At 44.0% G+C, this 20,656-nt stretch overlaps 1 protein-coding gene across 5 annotated transcripts in view; it reads right to left on the reverse strand.

The window, feature by feature from the left end:
* The window catches only part of ACBD6 (acyl-CoA binding domain containing 6), an 84,449-nt gene that overhangs the window by 22,446 nt on the left and 41,347 nt on the right, over positions 1-20,656 (reverse strand). The window contains exon 7 of one of the 5 annotated variants that reach the window (XM_065071806.1): positions 14,732-14,869. The exons of 3 other annotated variants lie outside the window; for them this stretch is intronic. In XM_065071806.1, the coding sequence (XP_064927878.1) occupies positions 14,732-14,869 (138 nt within the window). Of the gene's footprint in view, positions 1-8,105; positions 8,882-14,731; positions 14,870-20,656 lie in introns of those variants that run through there. One more of the 5 variants, XM_065071808.1, reaches the window with a different exon arrangement.

Consider the following 20,656-nt stretch of genomic DNA (forward strand, 5'->3'; position numbering starts at 1 on the left):
TTGTTAACAAAACTTGGGCAGGAAAGTTGACTACCTGAATGTGTCAGACATCATCTCCTTTCAGTAGTGTGTTATTCATAAAAACAATATTTATTTGTATTAACTGTATTTTACACAATATTTGTCCCCTTCCAAACTTAAACCCATAATATTTGAGATTTTAATTTATTTTTTTAAGAAGTCTTTGATAATTTGCTTGTAAGAATTTCATTTTAAAAAAATTCATTTCCATTCAGATGGACTGAGACACAAGTGAGAACAGAATGACTAATAGTCCAGCAGAGATGTTTCATTTGCTGATTCAAATGTGAAAATTCAGAATGAATAAAGTAGGTTAAAGTCCATAATTAAGTAAATACGGACAGGCATTGTGTATCTGATTAGCAAGAAGAACTAAATTTACTATAAAGGGTAGATTTAGCTGCAAATGAACATATTGTAATGGCCACTAACAAATGAAAATCAACCACTCCTTAGAAAAATAACCAAGAACTAGATTTAAATTGATTATTAAATCAATTAAATCAATCCAACCTGTTGGAGTCTCTCCCATTAGTCGCTGTTAGATGCAGAGCTGCTGCCTGTAGGCTATGCCCACTAAACGATGCGGTGCCAAAGGTTAGTGACAGCAACAGCACCTGCACAGAACATCCACCCAAAACTACGCCAGACGCTGCCGAGTCCCAAGGCACGCCTCTCCCAAACTGAGTGCATCCATCAATATGCGGAGCCCGTTAATGTGTCCTATTTTCCTGTATTAACCAACCAAATATTTAAAAAGTGGTTCCATGTAACCCATTTTGAGAGTGCAGTGAAGCCAAACTGACTTTTATTTCTTAGAGAAAAGGAAAATAAAAATTTTTAAAAAGTGCTTAACTATAAAGCAGCCGGTTGCAGCATTGTGGGATTAGTTGGATGAATCCTGCAGCGGATATAATCAGCTTAATGGCAACAAAGATCACTGCAGGGTTAGTGCAGCTGTGACACTGGGAAGCATTTCACCGAAGGGGAAGGTTTGCATGAGGCTGGATTGGTCCCTTTTATTTCCAGCCTTTTTCTCCTCTCTCTGTGCAGTCGACATCCCCATCAGCTCCATTAGCATGAAAGAATTAAGCAGGGAAATGGGTAGGGTGGAGCAATTTACGTCTGGGGGTCAGCGTACTCACACAGCATCATATAATTCAATTAAATGGACAAATAAAGTGGTGCTAGTTGTTTTCCAAACTCAGGTTAATTTTAAGTTAATTCCCACGCTGCTGGGGGCTAAAGGGCTGTCTGAGGCTGCCTGGTACACAGCGCCTGTTACAGAAAGGGATGCTGTAGGAGTCCTCCTCCACTTACTCTTAGGAGTATCCTAAGAGTATCCTTACTCTGAGGGTATTCTTAATATCCTCATCTTCCCAGAAAAAAGAGAGACTGAAAGTAAAGGCTTGATTTCCCTAATTACAGCTCTATTCGCATTGCCAAATCCATTGCTTTGTATTATACCTTTTCTCACTGTTAAATTGAAAAATACTGAAATACAGTAGAACATAACAGATGTAAAGAGATTTTTAGCCTGGCCTGTAAGAAATTAAGAAACACTGTTTTCTAGGCTTCTTAAATTAAGACTTTCATCAGTAAATCCAGTGATCTACCTCCCACATATAGTATTAACACACACAGAAATAAGCAGGTAAACCCTAACCTATTTACCACTATTCTGTTTCTGGGCTTTGCTTCCTCCAGGAATAAAGGCCCAGAGATACAGGTGAACGTACTAATGACTGAAAACAGCTGAGGACAAATACCAAAGACCCACAAATCTGTTACCTGGAGGAAACTGCTGGATAAATATGGCAAAAGTACAAACACCTTGGAAAGGAGCCATTTGCTGTAGAGCTTTGCTAAGGTCTCCTGCTCTCCGAGCTGGTAAAACTCAAGCCTGTGTAGTTGTGCTTTGGAAGAAGAGCTTTGAACGAGAATTATTTTCTATTTGCAGAATAATGACTTTTTTTTAGTACCACAATGTTTTGAGGCCTTTAAAATAAATCAGTGCTTGAAGATGCATGGTACTTTCTGTAAATAACGCAAGTGTGCCTCCATTTCCTTGGCCAAAACTTCCTCTGATTTCTCCAAAACATTGGTTCAACACCCCACTGTCACTCTCCCCATCAGAAATACTTGCACTTCAGCAGTTCTGCTTGGATATAATTTGTAAAGTGCTAGGCAAATAAGCAGACTCTGAAATGGGAAACGTTATTGACAGACTACCTGGCACTGAGCTTTCAAGCCCACGCGGAACGTCGGGAGGCCAGATTTGCACATGTCAAGTCCATCACCTCAGGAGGCTTTCAAAGTTTTGCTTTTTGCGACTCTACAAAATGCTTCTCTGGAGCCATTATATGAATTAGTTGGGAAGGGGCGGGGGGGAAGGAGGAGTAGCTAAGAACAGCAATACACCCCTATGAGGACATTTAGAAGCATCTGGCTCAGGGATATTAAGAAAGGAAAGAAAAATTAATCATGCCAGCTGGGAAAAAAAAACCCAACCAAACCTGGCACCAGCACAGCCACCTTGTCATAAGGCAGATATCAATAACGTGAACCTCCAGGGAACACGCAGACATCTGAAAGATCCACTTGTTGGCTATCACAGAGCAGGCAGGTTTAACTGATGCCTCTTTGAAACCTTCTGAATCTTACACTAAAACACCTCTTAGGATTTTTTTTTTTCAGCAAAGTGAAACCCTCAGTGCTAAAGATGAGGCATTTACTGCATTTCTCTCCTTTTCCTCGGTGGTATCCAGGGAGGGCAACGCACCTTGCTGCTTATAATCTGCAATTGTCCGCAGCAGAATGAATCAATGCCCAGTAATTGGGTGCAAAAATATCCAATGCTGAAGCTGTGGATACTGGATAATCAGGATGTTAGGAAAAGGAAAACAAAAGGATTAATTCCTGGGGATACCTGGGCACTTCACTGCAACAGACGTTGACAGTGGGAGGCCTCATCAGGCGTTTGCCATGTAATGTTCTGTAGACCTGTAGCTCAGCTGCCCAGTAGTTAGGAGGGACACGCAAGAGAGAAAGGGAGGTGAAAACCGGCTGAGTATTTTGAAAAGAGAAGCAGCAAAAAGGATCTTGCCAAAATGAAAAAAAAAAACAATGGGAAAACGCACTCCTGGCCAAGACACCGCAGCAACAGGGGTCCAGCCTGCTGCTGCGCCTCCTCAGGGTAGGACGTAAAGTCGGCGGCCGCAACAATAACTAGAACTGATATTTTTCAAGACAATTTATTTAGTCAACGAAACACGGCAAAACGCTCCTTTTTATCTACCTTATTACTTCTCCAGAGCCACAACAATGTTTCCTTCCTAACTCACTGAAGGCAAACACAATAAAGGAACCACTAATATGCTCGATTTGGGAAATGAGGAGTGTTGCTAAAAGCATGCCAGGCACCCCCAGCACAACCTTACACGGATTTTCTGATCTCTTGGACCATCTGTGATATGCTACAACTTCACAGGACACACAGCTGACTCACTGAAGTGTACCCAGATGCAAATTAAGCATCTCAAAGACAAAATGATTTAAAAGCACTGAGCTGGATGTTTATATGTTACCCAACGATGCAGGAGGTGCTGCTATAGGAGCTAAGCAGTATCCACATCAAACCAGATGGGTTGTGGTTGGCAAATCTGGACAGACAATTCCCCACTTAGGGAATATTGCTCAGATATTCTCAGTTTAGAAACAGTTTGTAAACTCCTTCCTTTAAGAGGAAGATGACATCTCGGAGACCAGCGTTGTACCAGGTGGCACAAGGGTGAAAGCATCACGCAGCCAGAAATGCAGTGCTACTATCTGCCTAAATCAGAAGCAATTTTGCAGCTGGATGACTGTGTTTTTAAACCACCCTGTCCCAAGAGGAAACATTTTCTGCAGTGGGTACAGCTGTGATACATTCCTACGTAAATGAAGCCATTTTCTCTTTTTCTCTATGAAAAGTCTCCAATTCCTTACCCATCGCTGAACTTATCTCCCAATAAACTTGATAAAAAGCAACACTTGCAGTTGGTTTTTTTTCAACCGATCCCAGAAAGGGACACATTCATCCCTAAGATAAACGTCAGTAAAAGCCCCACTGACTTCAGCAGGGAATTCACGTGTTTATCCTTCATCAGGAGTCCTCAGTAATGCCACCCTTCCATCCTTTAAATGCACAGTAACACAACTTCTGCCATGACCCTGTGTCACCGCTGTCTGGCATTGCTTGGGGACGCAATGAGCCAAGAATACCATTTTTCTGCTGATCTCTGTTTTGTTCTCTTCCATTCGCTCAACCTTTCCATTTGCACTACCCGCTGCAGCTGATGCCAAAACGATCTCTCTGGGATGGGGACGGTCCTCCTTCTTGCTCGGTGCCTCGACTGGCATTTCTACTAGTTAAAACAGACAAAATGAGGTAGAAGAGCTGAGGGCACAATTAAACCTGCCACTGTCTATGTGCCAGCGGACAGCTCTGCCTGGCTGGGTGCGCAGAAAGGCACTGCGGTCACATTCACTGCTCACATACATCTGAGGAAAGAACTGGGCAAAACAGTGAAAACCTGCATTTTTAGTCAGTTTTTTAAAAGCTCGAAGAGATTTTCTTTTGCGCTTAAGTTGGCCCTTCCTTTCCCTCAGGCAAAACATAACACTTTCTCTATGATTTTGTAGTTATTCTTAGGTACTAATTCAGAGAGCTATTTCATATTATAATTCATATGTGGACAAGAGGAACATTTGAGCTGATATGCAAAACAAAACAACCCATGACTTATCACAGATCTATATGAATACGTTATACCATCTTTGATTTTAGACTCGATATACATTTATAAACTGTCTTTACGTTGCGGTTCATCCCAAGCGACCAGGGTCTTGTGGCTTAGCAAGTTGTTTTTCACCAGCTGATGCGTGCAAACTGACCACATCCGTGCTTAAGTTTTCCATCTGAGAAGTAAAATTAATGACTTAAAGTCACCATAGTGTTTCTGCTGCTGTGAAACATCCAGATCGAAACTGCCTTCATGGTTTAAATTAACCTCTTTTACTTTGCAATTAGGACTGGAGGTAAGGGTGTACATGATCGCTTCCCGTCATTCAAAAAACAGCACTCGGTTATTAAGCTATGAAAAATTGATCATTTGTAATTGCTGAGCCATAACTTTACGTATCTCTTCTGAGTTTGGCCGCTGGAATTTAAAGTGCAATGCTCAATTTCACACCAATTCAGAAGCCAAACTGCCGTGTAATCGGTGAGCACTGCTTGAAAATATCCTGACAACAGCATCAGGAATGGAGCATCACAGAGAAGGTAACCAGGCAGCTTTAGCAGACCTGGCTTATGACTCAAGATTTCATCTGCACCGTCTGCATGTGACTAAAACTCCAGCATAAGAAAAAAATAAAAGGAAAAAAAGAAAAAAGAGTAAATGGAAATTTCCTGCAGACAGGTAAGCCTGCCTCTGGCTGAGTCCAAGCACATCTGAATGGTCGCACCCAAAGAGTTGTGGTCAATGGCTCAATGTCCAAGTGGTGACCAGTGACAAGTGGCCTTCCTCAGGGAGCAGTACTGGGACCAGCAACATGGCCAGTGGGACTGATGCGCCCTTAGCAAGTTTGCTGACGACACCAAGCTGAGTGGTGCGGTCAGGTGGGTGGGAGGAGATGGCAACCAGAGCAACCTTGACAGGTCTGTGCAAACCTCATGAAGCTCAACAAGGTCAAATGCAAGGTCTTGCACATGGGTCAGGGCAATCCCGAGCACAAATACCGCCTGAGCAGAGAATGGATTGAGAGCAGCCTTGAAGGAGAAAGACTTGGGGGTGTTGGTGGATGAGAAGCTTAACACAAGCCAGCAATATGCGTTGGCAGCCCAGAAAGCCAACCGTGTCCTGGGCTGCAGCAAAAGTGTGACCAGCAGGTCAAGGGAGGTGATTCTACCATTCTACTCTACTCTGGTGAGACCCCACCTGGAGTCCTGTGTCCAACTCTGGAGCCCTCAGCACAGGACAGACATGGACCTGTTGGAGAGGGGCCAGAGGAGCCACAGAAATGATCCAGGGCTGGAACAGCTCTGCTGGGAGGACAGGCTGAGAGAGTTGGGGTGTCCAGCTGGAGAAGAGAAGGCTCTGGGAAGGTATCACTGCCCATGGCATGGGGGTTGGAACTATAAGAGATAATCTTTAAGGTCCCTTCCAACCCAAACCATTCTGCAATTGTATGAACAGTCCTGGATAAGAATAACCTTTAACGCTATTCCCATTCTTCTCCCCTGCCTCACAAAAATACTGCTGGTTGTACAGTAAAGGAAGGAAATATCACAGAAAAAAAAAATCAATTAAAAGAAATTTGCAAACCATTATGTTCGAGTATCTCATTTAGAGGAGCCATTTTTTATCTGTAGGGCAACTAATTGCAGTACTATCGCAGCAGTAACATCATGCATCAGAGAAGGTGACAACGTTTTTAGGGGTATTTATTGTAAGCACACTAAATTCAAGACTGTACCCCACAAATTCATTTTAAAGGGTGACAGAAGTCAGCTGGCTAGAGCTGTTATTGCTAATAGCTAGAAAAGACCCACTTAATCACTTTGCATTTTTATTTGTAGAAGATAAAGAAACATTTCTTTCCCTAATAGTTTCATGCTTGTTTCATCTCATTTTATCTGGACTGCAAGATCTGTTTAATTTCATTTGATCAGTTTTCTAAGGGTCTCAGAACTACCATATTTTTATAATCTTGTTATATCCATGAGATAAAAAATGATTATTTGCCCCACCATTTCCCAAATGGGAAACCAAGACACAAAGAAATCAAGTGACTTGTTCAAGGTCACGCCAGGATTCTGTAACAAAACTGGAGAATTAGAAACCTGAACTAGACTCTGAAAAGAGCCACAAAGGGAATTTCCTCACTGAGTCAACAGGGATTCTACAGACCTAGACATCTACCGCTATGTTATTTTATAATATATACAACCGTGGATAACCCAGTTCTGAATGGACAGATGGCGTTATTTTTGTCAGCTAAAAAAAATAATGAATTCTCTCTAATAAGTAAAACTAGCCTACTACCACCACCTGAAGTTCAGCAAAAGCACTTGAAAGTATATCTGGAACTTTCAAATAGCATGTCTACATCACATGTGTGTCTCTATGAAAAGCAAAAAAAATGGTTCCATTAATATTTTAATTTCTTTCTCCTAAACCTTAGCAGAGCCATAACGCATCTTAAAGGGAAATATCCATTTCAAAGCTCAGTGCATCCAAGACACGTGTTGCCCACAACATTTTGCTGTTAAGTGGCAAATTCTTCAGCACTTGGGCAGGGAATAACCTGATGAAATTTAACAAGGGAAAGTGTAGAGTCCTGCATCTGGGCAGGAACAACCCCAGGTTCCAGTATAAGTTGGGAAATTACATATTAGAGAGCAGTGTAGAGGAAAGGGACCTGGGGGTCCTGGTGGACAACAGGATGACCATGAGCCAGCACTGTGCCCTTGTGGCCAGGAAGGCCAATGGCATCCTGGGGTGCATTAGAAGAGGGGTGGCTAGTAGATCAAGAGAGGTCCTCCTTCCCCTCTACTCCACCCTGGTGAGACCACATCTGGAATATTGTGTCCAGTTCTGGGCCCCTCAGTTCCAGAAGGACAGGGAACTGCTGGAGAGGGTCCAGCACAGGGCAACCAAGATGATTAAGGGAGTGGAGCATCTCCCATGTGAGGAAAGGCTGAGGGAGCTGGGGCTCTTTAGTTTGGAGAAGAGGCGACTAAGGGGGGACCTCATTAATGTTTATAAATATATAAAGGGTGAGTGCCATGAGGATGGAGCCAGGCTCTTCTCTGTGGCCAACAATGATAGGACAAGGGGTAATGGGATCAAGCTGGAGCACAAGAGGTTCCGCTTAAATTTGAGAAAAAACTTCTTCTCAGTAAGGGTAACAGACACTGGACCAGGCTGCCCAGGGGGGTTGTGGAGTCTCCTTCTCTGGAGACATTCAAAACCTGCCTGGACATGTTCCTGTGCGACCTCACCTGGGCGTTCCTGCTCCAGCAGGGGGATTAGACTAGATGATCTTTTGAGGTCCCTTCCAATCCCAAACATACTGTGATACTGTGATCTGCATTCTTCTGTTAGCTTTTGTACGAACTCAAAATAAGTTACTCAGACCCCCTCTCCTCCCGACGATGGGGAAAACAACAGCCACCAATGCAATTTTATTTGCAACTGTAAGTGTTTAATAGCCTCAAGAACTCTGTTTTGCTCCTGACCAGGCAGGAACACAGGGACAATGCAAGAGAAACCCAGAGAGTGAAGCCACCAGCTTAAGAGGAGGAGGTTGAGGTTGTGCCATGAATGAGCCAAGTAGCACGTAGTATAATAGCAACTAGTATGTAGCAACAGTAGGATATAGTAATAGCAATTAATATATGTATTGAACAGCTGCCTTGTTCTGTCCACATGAAGCAAATGTCCTGCAGTGGAAAACAACATGTGTCTTCCAGAGACAGTTTCAAAAGGGTGTGAGGATTCAGCAACCATTTATATACACACAGAAATATCAACAGTTAAAACCCAAAAGCTGACCAGAGAAGGCATCTGACCTAGAGCTCTTTAAGCCTGAACAGCAGAGCTGGAGAAATCTTCTGGGCATTTCTAGCAAGTTGGACATTAACAGATGCTTTAGACTTATGCAGTGTTAATGGGAGGAGCAGGTATGTCAAACTAAGTCACTGGCTGCGTCCAAGCTGCGGTTTCCATCTCTCTTCCAAGCTGTGTTGAAGTACATTGGCAGAACAACATCCATCAGGGACAGATCGAATGCTGACCACAGCAGTATTTGTCCTCTGCAAAGAGGATACGAGCAGAACAGTCAAATCTGCATAAACATCACATTAATAACAGACTGGGTGAAGATTGCATTTTGATATTGCACTCCAGTTGAAGGACCTACTTATTTAAAAGTTCAGAGAAGCTTCTTCAGTCGCTGGTGTTGACCAGTGTTTCAATACCACTCCTAGGGTAGGGCTGTGTGTAGGGTACAAAGCCACAGCTCTCAGGATGGGACCTCACACTCCTTCCCCAGACTTAGGGGATCAGCGCTGGAGTCAAACCCAAAGTCACGCCGTGCTTGGGAAGCCAGTCATCATAGCACACACAAACCACTACAAATACACATTTTTGGAGGTCAAAGCAGAGACACTGACTGATTTTCTGAAGAACAAGCAAGACCACATCTGCCCCTGCTCGTTTCTCCAACACTACAAATCTACCTTAATGATTATTTACACTTTCCTCTTCCAACCTTCCTCTCTCCTCTTATGTAAACAAACTAAAAATACAGGCTTGGCATTAAGCCCATCTACTGCTCAGCTTCCCCTGCTCCTAAAGGTCTTTCTCTGGACAAGCTGTGATTTAGCTCCAAGTTCCTGTAAGCCTGAGCAACTTCTTCCACCCTCCATCAGCACTAATGTGACACATGCCCTTGTGCTACCACTGAGACCTGCACCTTGAGAAACCAAATCCAAATTTCAGCATGACTCAGTGGACTTCTTCATGGGTATCCTTCTCCTCTGGCTCCTCGAGCCTCTTCTGGGTTCTTCAGGGCTTTGGAGGGACCACTCACAAAAGTCACCCTACACTGTACGTGCCATGGGACTTTGCCCCCAACAAGACCAAGACCTCTGGCCAGTGTCAGATAATCCGTCACTATAAGCTACTTGTATCCAAGCCAGATATTTATTGCTATTGATCTGCCTGGTCCCAGCGAAAGACTTTTGTTCTCCCAACCCGGGACTTTGACCTCAATTAAGTTATGAATTTCAATCCGATAGACTGCTCCACTTACCCTGCTGCTCTCCCTGACTGGATTAATTAGAATTAGCTAGGCTGGGAGTCACCCCGAGCGCCTCATGGATCATGTTATTTTAATAATAAATAAAGAGACGGCAGCAGCATACAAGGAAGGATTTTGAAAGATTGTTCATCCAAGAGCATCATTCAGAACCTGCCAATACTAATTTCTCAGAGTTTGATTACCTCATTTACTTCTTTTTATTTCTATTCATTAATTGAGTTTTATCCCTCATTACTTCAGCTCCCCAAATGTGCCCTTCCTATAAAGGAACCAGACATACACTTTGCTGTTGCAAAGTTTTATTACTGCAGCTCATCAAAAGTACAGTTAGCAGGAATGGAATAGTCATTAAGCATTTAATAATCTAATAGTGCCGAGAAAATATATGTATATAATAGGGGAGGGGCAAAGGGAAGGAGAGGGACAAGACAACCCTGTCTACTGCCACAAAGCGTGCACCGAGGGATCTTTATACAGGTAGTTAATTGGCTTCTTCAAGAAAGCAACATCTAACACTGGAGAAAATGCATATTCCCATCAGGATATTTTCTGACATCACAGTAAGGCCTTTGGTACAATCCTAAACCGGGTTGAATACCAAAGAAATTTGATTGGCAATGGGAAGTTTCTGAACTAGTGAATCAGGGCCTGATAGCTACATTATCCTCATTACTTCTCTTTCCCTAGAAAAGCAATTACGTACTTGAAGATGTCAGGCTGCCCAGCACTATACTGAAGTGGATTGTCTCGGTCAGCCACGTCACAGACATACTATGGAGTTATTGACCCATAAACGAACATTTATTTGTCGCGCTCATTTTAATGTTTAATTGGCTGGAACTGGAGAAAGGGATTTAGATGATGTAAGTTTATCAATTCTTGCACCTCTGGCATCCAGCTCGCAGCCAGCCAAGTCCTAACCTGAGAACAAACACAGCAGACAACTTCAACGCACATTCCACCTTCATCTAAGTTCAGTCCTTCATTTTACAAGGAACTCTTCTCAGGATAAGGTGATTTATTCCAGCCAAGCTAAGCCTTGTCGTGAGAGGATGGAAGACCCATTTCAACATGGGATGTCTAAGGTGGGACAGCCAACTGGTCTGTTAGATAAACTAGAAAGTTACTCCAGGATTGAATTTACTTGTTTGGTTGCTAAAGGGAGCAACTGGGGGGTCTCTGAGGCAGAGGGAGGATGGCACCAGCATTTGTTTCCTTATGCAGGCACCATTGAGACCTCTGCTGCCCCTCACACCAGCAGGCATGCTCATTCACACAGATTTCCAAGAGGCTTTTGATACATCCCTCACCAAAGGCTGTTCAATGATACTGTCATAGAGCAAGAGGGAAGGTCTTCGCACTGATTAATAACTGATTACAAAAATAAAGATTGAAGAGGAATAAATGCCCAGTTTGCGCAGCTGCTGGGGATCGCTGGTGTCTCTGAGGGGTCTCTGCAAGGGCTTGGGTTGTTCAACCCACACAAGTGAACAGGGGAAGCAGGCTGAGAGTGAAGCATCCAATTTGAGCCAAAAGCTGACTCTAAAATGCTACAAAAGGATCTTAAAAGCAACAGGGTGAAAAAGCTGCAGATGAAGTTCAGCGTGAACAGGCGCCGAGTAATGCACATGTGGAGAAACCATCTTTGGTCGAAATCCACAGCAATGGGTTCCGAACTACCTACTACCTCTGTGGAAACAGAACAGGAGTCACAGTAGACAGTTCTATCATAACATTAGCTCAGTATTAAATAGTAGTTAATCAAAGCCAAACAACAACGCATTTGAAGCAAAAAAACGCCAGAGGAAATAAGAAAGCATCAATATATTGCTTCATTAAACCTCATATTGCACTTACAGGTGGGGCACTGAGAAGCGCTGCTCCCCTCAGCTGAAGTGAAATAAGGGAGAACTAGAATTGATTCAAAGGGTGACAAGGAGGAGCAAAGTTACTGAGCAGCTTCCAAGCGGGGTACGATTAAATAGATTAAACTTCTCAGTCTGAGAAAGAAGTGATCAAGGGGAATCAAGGAGGCCAATAAAGTCAAAATCAGGACAGAGAAGGTAACTTGGGGAACAATTACGGTTTCTCATTACACAAGAATGATGGGATCTTGCATGAAATGATCATGGCAAGTGCAAAGCAAATGCACAGTTAAACTACAGAACTCCCACTGGCATAGCAGGCTGGGAATCCAAAGGGGGATGAGAGAAATTTATCAAAGAAAACACCAGGAGCATAAAGATAATACCAATGGTTCAGGAAGCCTCCAAACCACAGACTCCAGGAAAATATATGGAATTATCTCTGTATGCTTACCCTACTCTGTCTTCTAAGCATTCACTGGTTCCTGCTGCTGGAGACACGATACTGAGCTAGAAAGACTCCTGCACTGACAGCTCTTCACATGGATGCAGAAATGAGATGTACAAGCTGAGAGATGGAAACCTTCTAAATTAACTTTCCCATTTTGATTGCTGTTTTGCCACTTAAAATCCATGGAGCCAAAAACCAGCTATGATCAGCAAAAATCTTATTTAAAATCTAAACAAAATAAGCATAGTTATTTCCCCAACACCTGAAGTGCTAGAACAATCTCACTTGGGAAAACTAACAAAAGTCCTTTGCGCTAAGGACTGCAAATTCAAGATGTCCCAATGATGCAGTCAGAACTGCCTTGTTGTTAGTTTCTGTTATGTAGGTTTGTTTTGCTTTGCTTTTTAAAGCAAACTGGAAGAGACAACTGCCGACAACAGATGAATACAAAATTTCATTTGGAAAGTAAAACCAGACTTTCTCATATTGAAAAGTCCTCAGGGAGGAGGAGAATGGCACAATTTAACTCCTTCAAAACAGGGAAAGCTTTTTCAGGTGGCTGAATGAAAGAGAAAATAGAAAGGTGTTCTAGGAACCACCTCTCCTGAGCAAAGAGGAGCTGACTGCTTGGCCAAGGTTGCTGCTCTGGCAGGGAGAGGTGACACCAAGGCGATAGGAAATGAAGCACGGCCGGAGGACCATCCCTGCTGTGATTAGAGACCATTCCTATGGTGACATTCACCTGAAAAACCAGCTCGGCTGCCAGCGGTATCCTGTTGCGCAGTTAACCAAACACCTTAATGAGGGGCTAAAGCATTTCCAACAATGACTTCACAAATTACAGGTGTCCTAACATGTGCTCATTTCAAAGATGACCCTGGGACCAAGACACAAAGGGGCACGGGACCATCCCATGTCCCTGCAGGGAGGCATTCTAGGTAAGGTTGTTTTCTGCATGTGCAGAGACAAAGACATTTTGGGAGTACGATACCTGTTTCTCCTCTGCACCAGGACACACGACATCATCCTGGTGTCACCTGCACTGACCTCAAAGCCAAACGCTGCTGGGCTCTGCCTACTGTGCAGCTTTCGTACCACAAAAACAGATGTGCTGGTGGTCAGGCCTGGAAACAGGCACAGGGCTTCCCGATGCAGAGGGTGGTCAGGCTCCCCAAGCTAAAGCTACGTGTGTAGTGCCAGATCGCATTCCTCCCGCACCAGCACAGGCCACCAAAGTGCCTTCCTCTGCACAACACAGCCCTCAAAACACAGCGATGCCCACAAGCCAGGCAATCCCACAGCAACCCACTAAAACGTGCTGCTGTCCTTCATCCCCGGCTTTAAACACAGCATTTTGGTTACCCTGAAAACAGCTTTAGATTCTAAGGGTAAAGCAGAGACCACTGCTAGTTTTTTCAGGACCAGCTCTTGGATTTTACTTTTCAAACACTGGTTTTGCACGTAGAGGTTGAAAAGGACTGTGTGGACCCTGAAACCACTGCTGGAAAAGCACAGAAGCCTGTGGGCTGGCGATGCTGCTTTGCCCAAGCAAGGGTGCCAGCTGCTTTGCTGCGCCAGCGATGGAGCAATGATTCATATGTCTACAGGGAGCAGAAGAAACAGACTGTACATGTCAAGATGGAAGATGGGAGGAAACAATGCAAAAAAAGCCCAGTCTGCACAAGCAGAAGGAAACACCCATCCATACAAGCTACAGTTTGTGTTGGTGAGGCTGGAGGTGTCTTCAGAAGCTGAAGAGTAAACCAGGGATAAATCTCTGCATCTCCCCAGCATCTACTTAGAGCTGCAAATATTTTGCAAATGTTTCTGCTGAAAGGGACTTTTCTCCCAGTAGGTAAAATCAGCATCTGCTGAGTGGTGACCATTTAACATTCAACCTGCTGCCAATCTACATTCCACAGAGAGACCTGCAGGAGAGACATGGAGCTATGCCACCTCTAATAACTGTGTGACTGGCACCATGTCAATGCTTTAATGTAGAAAGCTACCCTCTGTCACTAAGCAGATCTCTCTTTTCTTTTGGCTAATGGCTTTCACACCCGTTGGCAACAATGTCAAGACTCTGAAGGGGTTTGAGCCTGCAGAGTCTTCTGAGATCTGCTTGGCAAAGCTGGCTACAGAAATATCGAGACAGGGATTGGGGGGGTATAAGGAAAGAAGGAAACTATTCCACTTAATAATTCTGCTCTCATTTCTTTGCTTTCCATCCTTGTTTAGTGTTTTCACTCCTTTACCGCTGTATTTTCCTGCTGCAGCAATGGTCAGTTCAGCAGCACCTGCAATGCCCTTTGCTGTGAGCGTAACTACACCAAACCCTCTGCAGCAATCATCAGGACAGGGCCTCTCCTGGCTGTATGAGCCAGGCTTTCGGTATATTTAGGGGAAAATTTATACTGGGGACATTAACTGCAATGGCACAAGGCTTAGACATTCTCCTTTTTAATCTCGGACAGGTTTAGAGAAGGGTTGTAACAGCAGAGTGCTTTGGCCGCTGGCATCCTACCTACACGTGTCCGTACCCATCAGCCTGCAGCAAAGCTGCGCGGACGCATGGGGAAGGGGAAAGCTGTGTAGATACATCCTGCGGCCTTTGGTCCTCGGTTGGAACAATCAAGATGTCCACACTGATCTCAACACCCCCCTGTAGACACAGAAAAACGAGGGTATGAGCTATATTCGACGCAGGAGGCAGGGAAGGGATGCGTGTTTGCTGAGAGCAGCTTCATTTTTTAATGTCTATGCAATGCCTCCAACACAAGTCCCATGCAGAGACTGAGGCAGTTTGTATTCTTGCTGTGAAACCCAAATTAACAAGACTGAAAAGAAAAAGCAGGCAGTGAGAAGCAGGCAAGCAGGCCTGACTTTCCCTTGCTTCTTTTATCCTATACAAACACAATCCTTTTAGAGTCAGGCAGGAAAACAGAAAAAAACCCCACACAAATAAAACAAAACCAACAGACCAGCAATCTTAGTAATCTTCCAACATATCCATAATTTCTACTTTCATTTTTAACTAATGGTGGAAATTAGTCTTTGCATAGTTGATAAAAATCAACCTGTCTCTGCTGGGTTAGTACCATGATCTGTAGTCCCGCAACTACTTCTAGTACAATTGATTTTCCTTTTTGGCAACCAATAGGCCAGTCAATAATAATGTTGTTTGAGGAGGATTGAGTCATGAGGGAGATGAGCCCTCCCTGCCATTTATTATGTTTGTATTGTCTCCATTTGAAAAGATTTTCTCTTTTTTTTCCTTCCAATGAGTGGAGGTATTATATTCCAAGGGGATGGCTACTTCAGAAGCCCACTGACTCACAAGTGTGTTCGGGTGCAAAGACAGCAGAGGGATGGAGATGTCACCTAGACGTATGTGGCAGCAGACTGGGAAGAAAACACAAGCTGGAGAGGCGAGTGCTATTCTGCTATACTGGATATATTTTAGAAAAAACCAAACACAAACCCAAAACCAACCAGACAAGAACCCCAACCATGCCACCTCATGTGAATTAGTACAAGATACAGATACAACATCAGCACCAAAGAGCAACCAGCTCTCTTTGCAGACAGCACAGACACGAGACGCTTGGCACAGAACTTACTGGTGTCTAGGCATGAATAAAATAAAATCCACATATACTAGCCACAGATTTCCTAACCTAATGATTTTCAGCTTTGGTTTTCAAGTTTCCTTCTCAAACCCCTGAGGGTCCATGGGTGACCACTGAGAACTCACTGACAAGAGGTTTAATGTCTCAGTACAGTGATCTGCACCTCTACTAGGAAAGTGAAAGATCAGTAAATAAGAACTGACGGCCAGTTATAGCTTTTTTCATCCTTGTAGTCATAATCATAGTACAATTTTAGCATACACAAATGAATACCATAACACTGACAAACTGATTAATAGAACTGCACAATGATTTAGTTTAAAAATCATAAAATATTTAGATACATTTTTAATTCAGCTGCTCTACCACACAGATATGTAGACAGCCCTAAATTACCCTGTAAGTCAAGAGATACAGTTCCACCAACTAAAAATGCTTATTTTAAGAATTGTTTGCATGGCTACATAGGCTTGTAAAGCTTTTTCACAGTACATTGACCTGTGGTGACCACTCCAGGGTAGTTTCCCACACACACCCAAGGGCACACCCTGAACTCACATATTATTATTGTTGTTATAAGGAGTAGCCACAAATGGAATAAAGTGCAGCCACAGCAAGTCCAGGAGGACAGTGTACGGTCTCTTGCCATCACAAAGGAGAGATACTATTTGTCCTCTCTCTCATTGGACAATTGCTACACCACGGTGCCTTTCATCTTTTTTAAAACAGCCCTAGCAATTTGTACACCTGCAATGCTCCCTGCATAGGATGAGCAATTACAAGGGGCCTTTGCACCAGAGCACAGAATCCTCCTTTTCAAGCTGCTTTACTTGCCTTTCTCTTGCAGGAGGACATGACTAGACTTAGACCCAGCCTCAAGAGTGCTCTTCCACCTAATAACAGCACGAAAGCACTAACCTGTGCCTAAACTTCCCCCTAAAGACCGTGGAGGAGCTCCTCTGAGAGCTGGTTGAGCAGCACCTCACATCCAGGAGTGGAGCAGAGTTCTGCCGTCTCCTCCACGCCACCAGATACAGCTGAGGACAAACAAAATCTCTGATCAGTCCAGCTCACTGCTCCTGGCCTGGTGGACATCGAGGATGCCACAGCCCAGCCACAGAGGAGGATGAAGCCGGGGGGCAATTCTGCAAGGCTGGCGTTCAGTGCCTCCTCTGGCCACAGAAAATCCTCCTTTACAAGGAAAAATCTCCCCATAGGGGAACAAGCTTGTCTTTGTTGCCCATCCTCTGCAAGGAAAACTTAATTCGTGTCTTCATATATTTTAAAGCTAGAAATGGATATTATAATCGTGTTGCTGAGCTCCATCAGAACTGTTACGTTATGAATATACTCCTCTTCATCACTCAATTAAAAACGTGCATTTTAGGCAAACAGCTCCAGTGGAAAGAGGCTGTTTTCAGACTAAGCCCCAAGCTTCAGGTATTTCCAGCAGAGGTCCAAATTACCATACCACCACCCACTTCGAAATGGCCTCTGGCTCTGAAGATTTAGGTAATTCAATTACACAAATGCCTCTTTTCAACAAAGCAGAGAAGCCTGTTGCCTTTCTGTGTCCCCTTGCCCATGGCAATCCCTTACAGCCTCTTTTCACACGTGCTATTAGAGCTAATTATGAACCATCAGAGAACTCAGTGGCTGCAGCTTTTCAGTGACATTAGTGAACCACCTTTTTTGAAACTGCAGTACCACTGTTGGAAACAAAAAGCGCTGGACCACTGCAGTGCAGGAGTATGTGGTTATTTCCAGAATTAAAGCGGTTTGGAGCACACTACAGCAATGAGCAGAGCCAGGCGATGTCTCCTGCTGCTCCCAAGCTGTTTAACAACAAGGAGCAATAGTTCGACATCTGCAGAGCCTCTCCATCCAGACACTGCAAGTGCTTCAAGAATAGATAGTACAAACACAAGTAAAATAAGGCAGCAAAAAGTGACTAAGGCAAATCTACCGGCACAGTAAACTGGTATGACTTGCTCCGGGTCACCCAGCAGAGCATCACTGTCTGCTTAGGGCAGCTAAATCCCATCGCACACTTCAAGAGAGCCAAGATGGAAGAGAGCATAAATCTGTCATGCTGTTTGACTAACTTTTTAGAAGCATACTAAACCACAGGCAATTAAAAAAAAAAAAAGGTCTATAACATTCCTCTCCTTCACTACCTGCTCATAACCCCTGATTTAGTCTTTATCTCTTATGCTGCCTGCTGCAGGTGCTGCTGCAAAACTGAAGGAGACAGAGAAACACCTGGAGACTTGAGTGGCAGAGAGCCTGTGATGGGACAGAAATAACAGTGGCGTCAACTGAAGTCACTAGAGATTCTCTTACACTTAACCCACTGCTCTTTTGTAGCCTACACATTAACTGCTGGGGCTGCAGGGGTCAGTATTGGGGCCGGTATTATTCAGTATATTCATCAATGATTTGGATGAGGGAATAGAGTGTACTATCAGCAAGTTTGCTGATGACACCAAGCTGGGAGGAGTGGCTGACACGCCAGAGGCTGTGCTGCCATCCAGAGAGCTGGACAGGCTGGAGAGTTGGGCAGGGAAAAATTTAATGAAATATAACCAGGGCAAGTGTAGAGTCTGTCATCTGGGCAGGAACAACCCCAGGTTCCAGTATAAGTTGGGGAATGACCTATTAGAGAGCAGCGCAGGTGAAAGGGACCTGGGGGTCCTGGTGGACAGCAGGATGAGCATGAGCCAGCACTGGGCCCTTGTGGCCAGGAAGCCAATGGTACCTGGGGTGGATTAGAAGGGGGGTGGTTAGTAGGTCAGAGAGGTTCTCCTGCCCCTCTGCTCTGCCCTGGGGAGACCACATATTGAATATTGTGTCCAGTTCTGGACACCTCAGTTCCAGAAGGACATGGAACTGCTGGAGAGAGTCCAGCGCAGGGCAACAAAGATGCTGAAGGGAGTGGAGCATCTCCTGTGTGAGGAAAGGCTGAGGGAGCTGGGGCTCTTGAGCTTGGAGGAGACTGAGGGGTGACCTCATTAATGTTTACAGATATATAAAGGGTGAGTGTCAGGAGGATGGAGCCAGGCTCTTCTCAGTGACAACCAATGATAGGACAAGGGGCAATGGGTTCAAACTGGAAGACAAGAGGTTCCACTTAAATTTGAGAAGAAACTTCTTCTCAGTGAGGGTGACAGACACTGGCCCAGGCTGCCCAGGGGGGTTGTGGAGTCTCCTTCTCTGCAGACATTCAAAACCCGCCTGGACACCTTCCTGTGTAACCTCGTCTGGGTGTTCCTGCTCCGGCAGGGGGATTGGACTGGATGAGTTTTTGAGGCCCCTTCCAATCCCTGACATTCTGTGATTTGGTAACGTATAACAGCAGGTGCTGTGGTGTTCATAGCCTGTTACAAAGTTTTTTCCCCCCCTCTCCCTTTTTCTTCTGGTTGCTCTTAAAATTCCTCCTGCTCCTGCTGTGGATGTGAATTCTTAGAGGGTAAAGGTAAAAAAAAAAAAAAAAAAAAAAAAAGAAAAAAAAAAAAGAAATAAACATTAGGTCACAAAGTCTTCAAGTGTTATTGCAATTTATATATGGCTGAGAATAAAAATGTGTCTGCCTTCCCTGGGAACACACCTACGAGCAAACAGAGACCTTTATAAAAAATTCTCCTCTATTACCTTGGTGGGGAAAAAATAATTAAAAAAAAATATCAAAGATTGATTTTCTTTTTATAGCTATTATTAACCTTTTGTTACTGGCCAAAAATAATCTGGTTCGAAAATGTGCAATACATCAAAAAGAAAAAAAAAGAGAAGAAGAATTTAACAGAAAATTAATGTTTGGGAAGATGACTGTCCCTCCAGCCTTTTCTTCTAAGAGTCAGACTTTACCCCCAAAGAAATGAGACAAGCAAGGAAGTGACTTTTCAGACTGCTCCCTGATTTCAAGGCAGAGCTGTTCCCATGTGTATCCGACACGTCACTCACCAGTTCTGACTGAAAGGCAACAGCCTCGTCCGACAGTGGGGCTTGAGAGCCCCCCCCACTTGTAGTGGCCTCACCGCCCTCTTCTACATAAGGAAAAACTCCTACAAAATTCATTACAACCAAAATCCCTGAGGTCTAAGCATGAAGATACATGTCTCACCATCTACTGCATAGCCACACTTCCTAATACCCATCCCACCTGCGATTCTTCCCTGGGAAGTGCAAGAAATACTTTATTTTTTTTTAATTTTTACAACTATTTTGTGTGTGTAAACACCAACACAGCTATTTGTAGCCTGTGAACACTCTGGGTCTGCTGAGAAGCCTGCAGGTTGCAACTGTGCTGAAGGTCCATCTCTCACAAATCCCTGAAGCATCTATCACGAGGATTCTTAAGATATCACAGGTGAGAGTGAGTAAATTTGTCAGCAGAAGTGGATCTATGTCCAAATGGAGCAGGAGAACAAAGCCAATAAGTGCCATGCTTGGTCAATCATAATTCCACAGAAATACGTTAGACAATTATTTCCGAACACGACTGCATTTATGCAGGTCAGCCCTTACTTACAACAAGCTGACAAAAGTGGGAGACAACTCATGAGCACAGGCAGACTGGAGCTGGCTGGAATGAACCACTTGCAAAGTGGTTGCAGAACCAGCACTGTTCACAGCCTGGTCTATTAAGGCACTCCAACACTGCTGCTGGTTAAGCTCAGACACCCCAAAACTGCTGCTGGTTAAGATCTCAGATGTGCAGGCTGCAAACTGTGGTGGCTAAAAAGCCCCTTTATTGTTGCGTTAAATCAAATTATGCTAAAAATAGTGACTCCTATTGAGTAAGGTGTGTATGTAGGGATGGA

The sequence above is a fragment of the Columba livia genome, chromosome 8, assembly GCF_036013475.1.
Source record: "Columba livia isolate bColLiv1 breed racing homer chromosome 8, bColLiv1.pat.W.v2, whole genome shotgun sequence".
Classification (NCBI taxonomy): Eukaryota; Metazoa; Chordata; class Aves; order Columbiformes; family Columbidae; genus Columba; species Columba livia.